Below are 12,409 nucleotides of genomic sequence, written 5' to 3'. Positions count from 1 at the left end.
GAACCAATGACTGTGGCTAGGGACATAGGATTATTGCGTGAGATCTAGAGTAACTCTGGTCTCACCCTTGGAACTAGCAGGCAAATTTCCCCCAAACATGTGACTGTATGAGGGAGGAAATGCACTAATGAAAATTTGAGACCACTTAGGAAGATGAGGAATGTATATTGCGTAGGTAAACAAAAATATTCACCTTCCGGCACCATTTAAAAGCACAATTATCAATATGAGCATAATACCCACAGTACTCAAGCTCAAATGGTTTTCAACTACTATGTCTTTCCAGGTAACAAATACTTCTATTCAGGAAATACCTACATTGAATTAGTGAATGGGTAGTTACAAAGCACTAGAGCTCTCATCCCTGCAGTAAGTTTAGGAAGAACCACAAAGGCATCCATGGTAGCGTACTGAAATCTCTTTTTCTTTCTCAAATTTTTGGCAAAGCTTTTTCTTTACTATCGTACTTTGATATTATTGTGTCAGGATAGTTTGACTAGAAGGGAATGGATTCTTTATAGTTACAATTTCATCAAGTATTACCATTCTGTACACATACAACACAGAGTTCATAAAGGTATGAAAGGTGAGAAGCAAGAAAATTGTCAACATTTATGATCAGCAACAATTTTCTTTAAAGAGCACCATTAAATTTCAATATGGAATATCTTTAAAAGCTTCAAGCTTTTAGAAGAAATTCAGTCTCATGAAAATGTAATAAAATTAAAGAACATCTGTTAATGTACATATTTGTAAATATGCAAAAAGGAATATTCCTCTGGGAACACTAGCCCAAGAACCACCACAGCCCTGCCGCCTGGCATGCCAGGACCCAGCCCATACACCAACAGGCTGGCACCAGCTCTGGGACACATTGGGCCCCTCAACCAGCTGCTCCTGGATCTGGCCCCACTCACCAGTGGGATGACGCCATCTTTAGGACACCCCCGACCCCATACCCAGCCATGTCAGGAACTGGCCCCACACACCAGCAAACCGGCACTAGCTTCAGGAATCCAAGGCCCTGCAGCCAGAGACCCAGGGACCTGGCTCTGCCCACCAGCGAGCCAGCGCTAGCTCCAGGACTCCCTGGGCCACAGCCCCACCCACCAGCAGGCCAAAACCAGTTCCAAGACACCCGTCAGCCAGCTGCCCTGGGATCCAGCCCCACTCAACAGTGGGCCAACACCAGCTTTTGGACACCCCCAAACCCGGCAGCCAGCCATGTGGAACTGGCCCTGCCCACCAGCAGGCTGACACTAGATACAGGACCTCTAGCCCCACCACCACCCACTGCAGAGCCTAGCACCACCCACCAGTGGGCCAGCGCTAATCCCGGGACTTCCTGGGGCACTGCAGCCAGCAGCCTCATGACCCAGCCTCACTCGCCAGTGGCCACCAGTGTCTGCACAAGGCAGGGCCTGGCAACCCACTGGACCAGGGGCCAGCCACACCTACAACACCACCCACAGTAGTGTGCTGGTCACAGCAGAAGGACACATGCAGCCCTAACAGGGGGCACCCTTAGAGCATATAGCTCTGGTGACCAGAGGGGAAAGCTCGGCTGGGTCACACAGGACGTCTCCTACAAAAAGCCACTTCTCTACGGTTGGGAAATGGAGCCAACCTACCAGATACAGAGAAATAAAACAGCAAATTGGACAAAATGAGGCAACAGAGGAATCTATTCCAAACAAAGGAACACGATAAAACCCCAGAAGAAGAACAAAGTGAAGTGGAGATAGGCGATCTACCTGATAAAGAGTTCAGGGTAATGATCATAAAGATGTTCAAAGAACTCAGGAGAAGATTGGATGAACAGAGTGAGAAGTTTTTAACAAAGATTTAGAAAATATGAAGAAGAACCACACAGAGAAGAATACAATAACTGAAATGAAAAATACACTACATGGAATCAATAGTAAATGAAATGATGCAGAGGAATGGACGAGCAAGCTGGAAGACTGAGTAGTAGATATAACTGAAGCAGAATAGAAAAAAAGAAAAAAAGAGAAAAAGAAATAGGACAGTTTAAGAGACCTCTGGGACAACAGCAAGTGTACTAACATTTGCATTATAGGGGTCTGAGAAGGAGAAGAGAAAGAGAAAGAGAAAGGGGCAGCGAACATATTTGAAGACATGATAGCTGAAAACATCCCTAACCTGGGAAAGGACAGAGATATCCAGGTTTAGTAAGCACAGAGAGTCCCAAACAGGGTCAAGCCAAAGGAGACCACACCAAGACACACTGTAGTTAAAATGGCAAAATTTAAAGATAAAGAGAATATTAAAAGCAGCAAGGGAAAAGCAACAAATAACATACAAGGGAACTTCCATAAAGCTATCAGAGCAACTGGAATGAATCCAACTGGATCACAGTGTATGATCCTTTTTAATGTAGCATTGGATTCGGTTTGCTAATATGAGGTTGAGGATTTTTGCATCTATATTCTTCACAAATTTTGGCCTGTAATTATCTCTTTTGGTAGTGTCTTTGTCTGCTTTTGGTATCAGGGTGATGGTGGCTTCATGGAATTAATTTGGGACTGTTCCCTCCTCTTCAACCTTTTGGAAGAGTTTGAGAAGTATAGGTATAAGTTCTATATATGTTTGGTAGAATTCACTGGTGAAGCTGTCTGGTACTGGACTTTTGTTTGCAGGGAGTTTTTGTTTTGTTTTAATTACAGATTCTATTTCACTTCTGGTGATTGATCTGTTCAAATTATGTTTCTTCTTGACTCAAATTTGGCAGGCTGTATATTTCTAGAAACTTGTTCATTACTTCTTGGTTGTCTAACATGTTGGCATAAAACTGTTCATAGTATTCTCTTATATGTTTTGGTTTTTGTGTGGGTTTTTTTTTTTTGTATTTTTGTGGTATTAGTTGTTGCTTCTGTTTCATTTCTTATTTTGTTTATTTGGGCCCTTTCTCTTTTTTTCTTGGTGAGCCTGGCTAGAAGTTTGTCGATTTTGTCTTTTCAAAAATGTAGCCCTTGGTTTTATTGATCTTTTCTATTTTTATCTCTATTTTCTTTCTTTCCCTCTGATCTTTCCCAAAGAACTGACTTTGGGAATTTTTTGGTTCTTCTTTTTCTAATTCTTTTTCTATTTCTGTTTATTTGAGATTTTTCTTGTTCCTTAAGGAAGGCCTGAATCTCTATGTACTTCCCTCTGAGGACCGCTTTTGCTGCATCACATAGATTTTGGAAGGCTGTGTTTTCATTGTCATTTGTCTTGAGGTATTTCCTGATTTCTTCTTTGATTTCATCATTGACCCACTGGTGTTCTGGTAGCATGTTGTTCCGTCTCCATGTATTCATTCTTTTCCCATTTTTCTTTCTGTGGTTGATTTCTAGTTTCATATCATTGTGGTGATACATGATGCTTGAAGTCATTTCTATCCTCTTAAATGTGTTGAGGTTTGTTTTCTAATCTAGTATGTGGCCTCGCCTAGAGAACGTTCCTTGCACACTTGAAAAGAATGTGTATTCTGTTTATGGGGGTGTTGTAGTGTCCTGTAGATATAAATTAGGTCCAAGTGGTCTACTGTGTCATTTAGGGCCTCTGTTGCTGTGTTGATTTTCTGTCTGGAAGATGTGTCCATTGATGTCAGTGAGGTGTTAAAGTCTCCTAGTATCATAGTATTCCTGTTAATTTCTCCCTTTATGTTTGTAACTGTTTTATATATTTAGGTGCTCCTATATTGGCTGTATATATGCCAACTAGTGTAATATCCTCTTCTTTATTGATCCCTTTATCATTATATAATGTCCTTTTTGTCTTTACGGACTTTGTTTTAAGTCTATTTTGTCTGATATCTGTACTGCTAAGCCCGCTTTCTTGTTGTTTCCATTTGCATGAAATAGCTTTCCATCTCCTCACTTTCAATGTGTCTGTGTCTTGTGCCCTGAAGTGAATCTCTTATAGGCAGCATATGGTACATTCTTGTTTTGTTTTTTTTTTTATCCATTCAGCCTCTCTGTCTTTTGATGCGAGCATTTAGTCCACTGATATTTAAAGTAATTATTGATAAGTATGTACTTACTGCCATTTTAAACCTTGTTTCCCAGTTGACTTTGTAGTTCTCTATATCTTTCACTTTGGCCATTTTAATTATGCTACGTCTTGGTGTCACTCTATTTGGGTTCTTCTTGTGTGGGACCCTCTGTGCTTCCTGTACCTGGATATCGGTTTTCTTCTTTAGGTTTGGGAAGTTTTCAGCCATAATTTCTTCAAATATATTTTCTATCTCCTTTGCTCTCTCCTCTTCTTCTGGTACCCCTATTATGCATATGACTGTGCACATTATGCATATGATTATGCATATAATGCATGCTTTATATTATCCTATATAAAGGATAATATAATGTTTCATATATTTCTTATATAATGTCTCATATGTTTTCTTCATTTTTAAAAATTTGTCTTTCTGTCTGCTGTTCTGATTTGGTGATTTCCATTATTCTATCTTCCAGATCACTTATCTATTCTTCTGCTTTGGTTAGTCTGCTATTTATTGCTTTTAGTTTGTTTTTTGTCTCGGCAATTGAGTTGTCTAGTTTTGATTGATTTCTCTTTAGAGTTTCTAGTTCCTTGTTGCAGGGATCTGCATTTCTATCAATAATCTTTCTTAATTTCTTTGGCCTTTTTCTTACCTCCTTTCTGAATCTGGGGACTAGTAGACTGGTGAGGTCTCTTTCATTATTTGTTCCTTCAGGGGATTTCTCTTGTTCTTTTTGTTGGGAAGAGTTCTCTGTTTTTCATTCCACTTAACTTTCTTTCTCTCTGAATTTAGGAGAAGCATGAATCTACTGTGTTCTTGAAGGGGTGTTTTTAGGTTGGAGGATCCCTGTGTAGACGGTATGAGTCCAATATTTTTGGTGCAAGGGCTGGTTTTGGTGTGGGTGCTTGCCACATATTTCCTTAAAGTGTGCTGGCCCTTGTTTCCTTGATAGGGGGTGTGTTTGAAGTTGTGTTGACCAGAGCCTGCACTGGTTGTTGGCTGGGGCCTCCTCTTTGCTCTATGGGTGTCACAGCCCTGTTGGGGCTGGGGTCTGCTTCCCAGCTGTTGTTGTAGAAGCCCTGAGGGTCAGGTTCAGTCAGGTTCCATTGCCCCTAAGCACATGCCCAGATGCAAAGGAGGTGACCACTGAAGCTAATGACATCCGTGTGGTCACCACAAACCTATGTGCCTCCCGTGCAGGCATCCATGGTTCTGCCAAGAAGCAGCCCAAGGTTGCATCCCTTTCTCTGTTGTGTTCATCCCAGACTTAGTGCTGGGCTGTGGTGTGGAGTAGGCCGGTGCTGGCGGCCGGGGCCCTGTGGCTACAGGAATTGAGGTGGTTGTGCCGCTGCCTGGAACCTGGGCTGCCTCTGTGGCAGACCTCTCCCAGGACCTGTCAGCTCCAGATCTGGCTCCAAGCTATGGTGTAGAGTGAGCGGGGCAAGTGTGTTCCCACCGTGAAATGAATGACATGCAGTGCCCAGCTGCTGTGCCTTTCCATGGTGCCATGTGGTGCATGTGCTGGCAAAGTCCACCATGGGCATACCTGCCCCCACTGTGTGCACACTGACAATGGGCACTGTGGCAGGACCTGCCCCCACTATGTGTGGGCTGACAATGGGCTCCTTGGTTTGGCCCAGACCATACACCAGGCCCTCCGGGCTGTCTCCACACATCTAGATCAAGTCCTCTCCCTGGACCTGTGTACCTAAGATTCAATGCTCAGCTGCTGTGTGCATCTGTGGCCCCACCACCTTGTGTGTGCTTTGGATTGGGAAGTGCAGCAAGGCAGCAGCCGCCAGTGCCAGTCTCTCTCTGCCCTGATTGTTAGCAAGCCAGAATGCATGCACTCCTTGTGAGTAGAATTTAGGCTTTTCCATCCCCTCCATTTATCCCAGTGGCTATTTCAGCAGGCACGGGGGCTCCCTGGGGCAAGGGTCTGCCTATGTGTACCTTTCCTCCTTTACATATCTCTCCCAGGGGTGTCAGGACCATCCTCATGCCTTTAAAATTTTTTCTGTCCTTCCTGGATATGTTGAGATATTCCTTGCAGCTTTGGTTGTGTAGGAGATCTTCTGCCAGTTTCCAGTTGGTTTTCTGTGAGAATTGCCTCACATGTAGGGGTATTTTTAATGTGTTTGTGGGGAGAGGTGAACTCCACATACTCCTACTCCACCATCTTGATCCCCCTCCCTATGTGGGAGACTTTGAATTACATCAAAGTGTCCCATATAATAACAGATACATTAGACTAAATTAGAATTTCAGAATCCAGTGATAGTCAACTATTGCAAGTGCCTGTCATTTTTTAGAGAGCACAGGATAGGCCATGTTTTTCCAGATTTTGTGGGAAAAAAAGGTAGAGCATCATGTACATTTTAGATTATCACTGGCCCCAAACAGGCTACATGAAGTAGATAATTAAAAAATCATCTGGTGATGTTATGGAAATGCAAAGTTCATTGATAGAACTTAGTCCTCAAAGCCTGCTTTTATTCTAAAGAAAACTGGCAAAGGTCACTCATTTACATCATATGGGAACATATCCACCAGCAGTAGATGCCAGTGTGATATCGTAACAAGGAAACAATGTAGCTGTTTACATAAAAACCCATCTCACAATACTTTCAAAGTCTATAGTTAGAATTATTTGGGGGGGTGGCAAAAAAATAGTTACAATGAGTGGATAACAAGAGCCAAGCTAGGACCACTTCAATTCTCCCTGTCTAATAATTTTTAAAGCCTTGAAACACACTTATTTAATTTTTAAGTGGTCTTCACGTGGATGGGATTTTCAAAGTGTATCAGAGAATCATACCATCACAAATGACATAGTTTATGAGCAAAAACCCTGTAAGGAATCCCTGCCTTCTCGCCCCTTTCCATTCTTTGTCCTCAAAAGAAGTTTTCACGGTGGATGTAATTTTCTGTTTCCAGGCTGTGGTAGTCCCCATGAATGAGCTCATCACCTAGAGCTGTTAAAATTTACATTGTGCTGGGGGAAGGGAGCACACTGAGTACTCTGACAGGAAGCACTACCTACAATTGTTTCTCTTCTTTCCCATTGCTTGACACTGACAGTAAAGTCACTTCTAGTTAATTAATGAGCTTCTTAAAGGAACAAAGAAAAACATGTTTCGATTACCATTTCTATAAAGGCACAGCAATATCTCATAAGTTCTCTTGGATAATGTTACCAGATTAAGTCAATTTTACTTTCTGAAAGTAAATTCACATAGGATCTCTACTTGAGTACATATTTGTGTTTGAACCAAAACCATTTGAGTATTTGTGTTTAATTTAGCAGCATCACAAATGTCTGTTATTCTCCTTTCCCATTTCTCTGTGTTAAACAAAGCCACTCCTAAACATCCACCCCAAAACAGAAATATAAAAGAAGTAAAAGTTGTTCCCAGTAAACCTTGCCAAACAACATTCAAGAAGAATAGCTTATCAGCCTGCCTCACCTAAACAGACACAGCACCTGATACATGCAGTGCCTAAACTGCCTAGCTCATATAGGCTGTGTTCATACAGGTGTTTACCCATAGCCTTAGCGTCCCTTCCCCAATGTATGTTACAAAGAGCTGACGGGCAACCACTGGTGTAACTAAATATATTTTTTAATCCTAAAATAACTCCTGGTAATCATCACAGGGCAAGAATAAATGATACGACCTTTAGTTCTGACAGGAGAATATCTGACCCTTCCCAAGTAAAGTTATAATTAGAACTCCAGGGTTTGCCTTTTGGTGAAAGAAGTTGACCTCAATCACCGTTAGTGGATTTGTCCATTACAGAAGCTACAGTTGGGACAGACATCAGGTCTTGATGTCGGATTCCATCCAGTGATTGTATACAGATGCTTCCTAAATGCATCTTGAGGTTTCATAATAGGCTCTATTGTAAACACGTGGCTCCGTTTTCATACCCTGCATTTACATGTGTCCCATAAATAATTTTCCAAAATTATCTAAGTAACAGCAATGTGCCCAAACAGAGTCACTCCAAAAAATCACTACTTCCTTCGACAGGCTTAGAACTACAAACACAGTCTGTTATCCTTACTAGTATATTCAAATTTAACCATGGTGCAAAATTTGGTCTGTTGTATTTTCTTCAGGTTATTTATGTAGCCATGCCACGTTGCAGGGTGCCGGCAAAATAATCCCACTGCTTGTATAGCATTAAGTTTGCCTAAGCCAGCAAACAGGCAAGATCACATCAAATCTCTTTTGGATATACAGACAGGTCTTCAGTTTTCCGTACAAATCAGCAAAAGAGGTGTTTGTAAAGCTGCAATAAGAAAAAAAACACCAAAACTATATTGTATATTCTCCTTTCCCTTTCTCTGTCCTTTCTAGGAAGATGCAAACAAAATATAAATGCAGTAATATCTAATTCAGATTCTGCTCACTTTTAACTTTTGGAATTCCGTAAAGAGCCATAAAGTCTGCACTTTTTCTCTTTAGAGAAAAAGAGCCATAAAGTCTGCAATATTTCTTCTTAGAGTGTTTAAAAATAAAAGAAGGAAACATTTTCAACTAACGTCTAGCATTTTATACCGACTTTTATATACAGAAATACTTCACTTATTAAGGATAAGTTTATATTTATACCTTAAAATGAATCCGAGGGCCTTACCTGGCTTCAGCTTGGATTTGTTCTAATTACTGATAGTACTGGAAATTATTTAAATGGCACTTTAAAGAGGTCCTCTATGATCTCAACTTTTCAGTAACTGCGGATGGCTTTCCAGTTAGTCTGAATAAGGAAGGCTGAATTATTCTTAATTTTCTTTGGAGACTCTTGTGGGTGATCAAAACACAAAGTCTGGAGCCAGGGTGCCTGGGAGTAAACCCTGGTTTGGCACCTATAGGTTCAGTTACCTCTTAGGCAAGTGACTTAACACATCTGTGCTTCCACTTTCTCATCTGTGAAAACTGGAATAATAATCATAGTACCTCGTTTATAGAATTGCCAGCATTAAAGGGTTTGACGTTTTAAAGTGCCTGACACATAGTAATCATTATATACATTTTTTTTCAAATTAACAGCTAAAATTCACTTATTGAGTTTGCTTTAATTTCTCTTAGACTTGCATGAAATTACAGCAACAAAGCTTACCTGTACCCACCGCTTAGGTTTTTGAAGTGGTCCCTAAAATATGGCAATGGTTATGGATTTAGGGAGGACCTAGTCCATTGCTATGTGTTAATTTATGTGTTAAATTTCACGTGTTATAGGGAAACAGAATTAGCACACGAAAGAAGCACATTAGCACATTAAAAGGGGGTTGGGGCAGGTGAAGCCAGCCTGTGTTCTGAGGAAGATCATCCGGAGGCACCACCATCAACGGGAAGCCCAGGAATGTGGGCAATCTCAGGTCTCCAGGTCTCGTGAAGAGAACGGCCTCCTGAAACATGCAGCCGGGAGAACCCTGCTGTCACTATCCTACACTCAGGAGGCTGACCCAGCTTTTGAGCACCGTGGGCTCCTAAGGCTATGGTCACGCAGATGCGGCCATCAAGTGGCAGGCCCTGACAGTTATGTGGCAGGCCCAGACCTACTGGCCATGTCAGCACCATGAGCCCTTAAACCCTGAGCTCGTGTAGTCTCTCTGGACCTATTGCCACTATGATCATGTGGTAGATCCAGCTTTTCAAGTCGCTAGAGCATGGCAGACTCCTAAACCCTGCCCATCATGTGGGTTCATCCTGTCATGTGGCCCTCCCTAGCTAGTGGCATGTGGAAGCCTCAGCCCTCCAAGTCACACAGGTGACCTGCTTCTGAGAGTCGTATGGATGCTATGGTCGGTCACATATCCCCCTTGGTCACACATCAGGCTCAGCCATCTCTATCTCGTGAAGATTGCTGGCTACCAGAATCTTCAGATCCCTGAGTCAACACGGATGTGGCCGCTACCATCACATGGCAGGCAAAGCGCCTGCCGTCATGTGAACACCGCACCTACCCTTCGGCTGTTGGTTGTGTATATTCTACGGTCATGGGACATGCTGTGGTCTCCTGAGGCTCAGTTCTCTCGGTCACAGTTCACGATTGAGGGCTCCTGAACCCTGAGGTCACCTCAGGATTGGCCTCCGCCAGCCAAGCCCCTGGAAGTCAGGTAGGGCCCCACAGCGGCGCGTTGCATTACGTTACGTTACGTAGGTCGCGCAGTCACGTGACGCCATAAGGTCGCGACCGAAGGGGGCGCCCTTTCAGCGTGTGGAGAGCCTGCCGAATGGTCGGTAGCTCGGCTTAGCCTTCTGAGGAGTCAGACCGAGAGGTGAACAAGACCTTTAGAATTAAGGTACTTGTCCTGGCTGAGGGGGAACTTTGATGAGGCTCTGGCTCCGATGCCAACCTTTCCACCGGCTTTCATATTCTGCCACGGTAGGCGGTAGACGGTAGGCGGTAGTCGGGTAGGAGGGGCGCCCGCCGGTACTAGAGGTTTACTCAGAATTGGCGGGACAGCGGGCGGCAGGCGTTCATGGGCTGCTCTCGGCAGCTAGGCTCGGGATACTGGGTGGACCCCTCCCTTCCCCCTTCCTTCCCAACCCCCACATTAAAGCCCTACTCTTATCTCTCTTCCATATTCGTATTCACTGCCTGCCATGGGATGGCGTCCTCTGTGCTCCTCAGACCACGTTTGTTATTAGGGACACCAGAGAACTCCTAGATGCCAGTTCGTATCGATGATTTCAAATCTGATCTGAATTTCTGTCTCTTAATTTGTTCTGTAGAGAGAGGCAAGGAGAGAGACTTTGTTTAATTTGATATTTTTTCAGTAAAAGTGTGAAAGTAGCCAGCACCTTAAGGTTCAGAATTTGTTTTCTGTATTTGCTTTGCGGATCAGTAGCTTTTCGAAGTGTGTGGGGGTTGGGATGCCATAATCTTTTCCTGCTTGGACTCTCTAAACGGCTTAAATTAGTCCAGACAGACACTATTGGCTTCTGATTTTCCTCCTTATTTTCTAACCATTCCTTGTTACATTCCTTAAAAGCTCTCCCCTTTCCTTCATGTGGGAAAAAACAGTGAATTTATTTAAGAAAACCATATTAAGTAAAATTATATATGATACATTTCATAAAAATCACATAGATGGTACTTAATGAGTAAAATGCAGCAAGTAAAAGATGGTGTTTACATTTGTGAGGGATTTAAATATGGTTTGAGAGATGGTTAAAGGGGTGATATATATATTTTTTCTTATATAATAGCCATTTCTTTCCTCTCATTTCAGCACTTTCAGGTTTGCTCTACAAGACACTATGTCTGGGAGACAGCAACAACAAAAATGTTTTTATCCATCGAAGAAATATGGGACATACAAAAATGAAGGTAAAAAGGATTTCTATATTGTCATATTTTTAAGATAATATACCACTTGAATCTCAAAGAATAGGGTAGTGTCTTAGCTTGTTCAGGCTGCTGTAGTAGAACACCATGTACCAGGTGGCTTACAAATTACAAAAATTTATTCTTCACGGTTCTGGAGTCTGTGAAGTCCAAAATCAAGGCACCAGCAGGTTCAGTGTCTGGTGAGAGCCTGCTTCCTGGTTCATAAAGGGCTGTCTTCATGCTGTATCCTCACATGGCAGAAAGGGCAAGGGAGCTCTCTGGGTCCTCTTTTGTAAAGGCACTAAACCCATTCATGACAGCACCTCCCTCATGACCTAATCACCTACCAAAGACTTTACCTGCAAATACTGTCGCCTTGGAGACTAGGTTGGTACATAAACATTCAGTCTGTAGCAGGTAGTTTCCTCAAGCTATGTGGGAATGGAACATTTTTCCACAGACCACTGGAAGTACTAGTGTTCCTCAGGAAACATTTTGGGAAAGCCTGTTCAAAGTAAATCTATTCTGCCGCATTAATACCTTGTACCTTTGTTTACTAAGAAGAATGTATGCTTACTAATAATTATAATCTGTTCTTCTCATTAAGAAACCACTTATTGCTAACTCATTTTATCTTATGTCATTAGTCATTCTCTCTTTTGCTTAATCTTTCCAGTTTTTCATTCTTTACATATAACCTCAATTTATGTTTCTGATACCATGACGGCAAGAAATAAGTGCATAAGTGCTAGTCATTAGGAAGTCTTAAAAATAAAATAAAATGCCCCACTCTTGAAAAGATGATACAACTTACCCGTAAGGATGAGTGGATGAAATAGCTCTCATTTTATACCAATTTTCCACACTTTTCAAAACTAGTTTGTTATTATTATTTAATCATTATAGCTTCCATTTTTTGAGTTCCTGTTTTATGTCAAGCACTGTGGCAACCTTGTCATACCAGTTTTCTCATTTAATCCTCAGAAAAATCCTGAGAGGATGTTATTTTAATTTACAGGTAAGATACAAAAATCAAGATAGGCTAGATTATGCTGTGGTAAT

At 42.1% G+C, this 12,409-nt stretch overlaps 1 protein-coding gene across 6 annotated transcripts in view; it reads left to right on the top strand.

Moving 5' to 3' along the window:
• LOC132594518 (nuclear RNA export factor 2-like) overlaps positions 1-12,409 on the top strand; it is an 80,060-nt gene that overhangs the window by 26,783 nt on the left and 40,868 nt on the right. For all 6 annotated transcript variants that reach the window (XM_060292471.1, XM_060292470.1, XM_060292472.1 and 3 more), the window contains one exon: positions 11,250-11,347. In XM_060292471.1, coding sequence (XP_060148454.1) covers positions 11,278-11,347 — 70 coding nt within the window. In that variant the 5' untranslated portion in view covers positions 11,250-11,277. The remainder of the gene's footprint in view (positions 1-11,249; positions 11,348-12,409) is intronic.

Source organism: Globicephala melas, chromosome X (genome assembly GCF_963455315.2).
Source record: "Globicephala melas chromosome X, mGloMel1.2, whole genome shotgun sequence".
In the NCBI taxonomy this organism is placed as follows: domain Eukaryota; kingdom Metazoa; phylum Chordata; class Mammalia; order Artiodactyla; family Delphinidae; genus Globicephala; species Globicephala melas.
The sequence above is the reverse complement of the archived record's forward strand: the minus strand, read 5'-3'. Positions and strand labels throughout refer to the sequence as shown.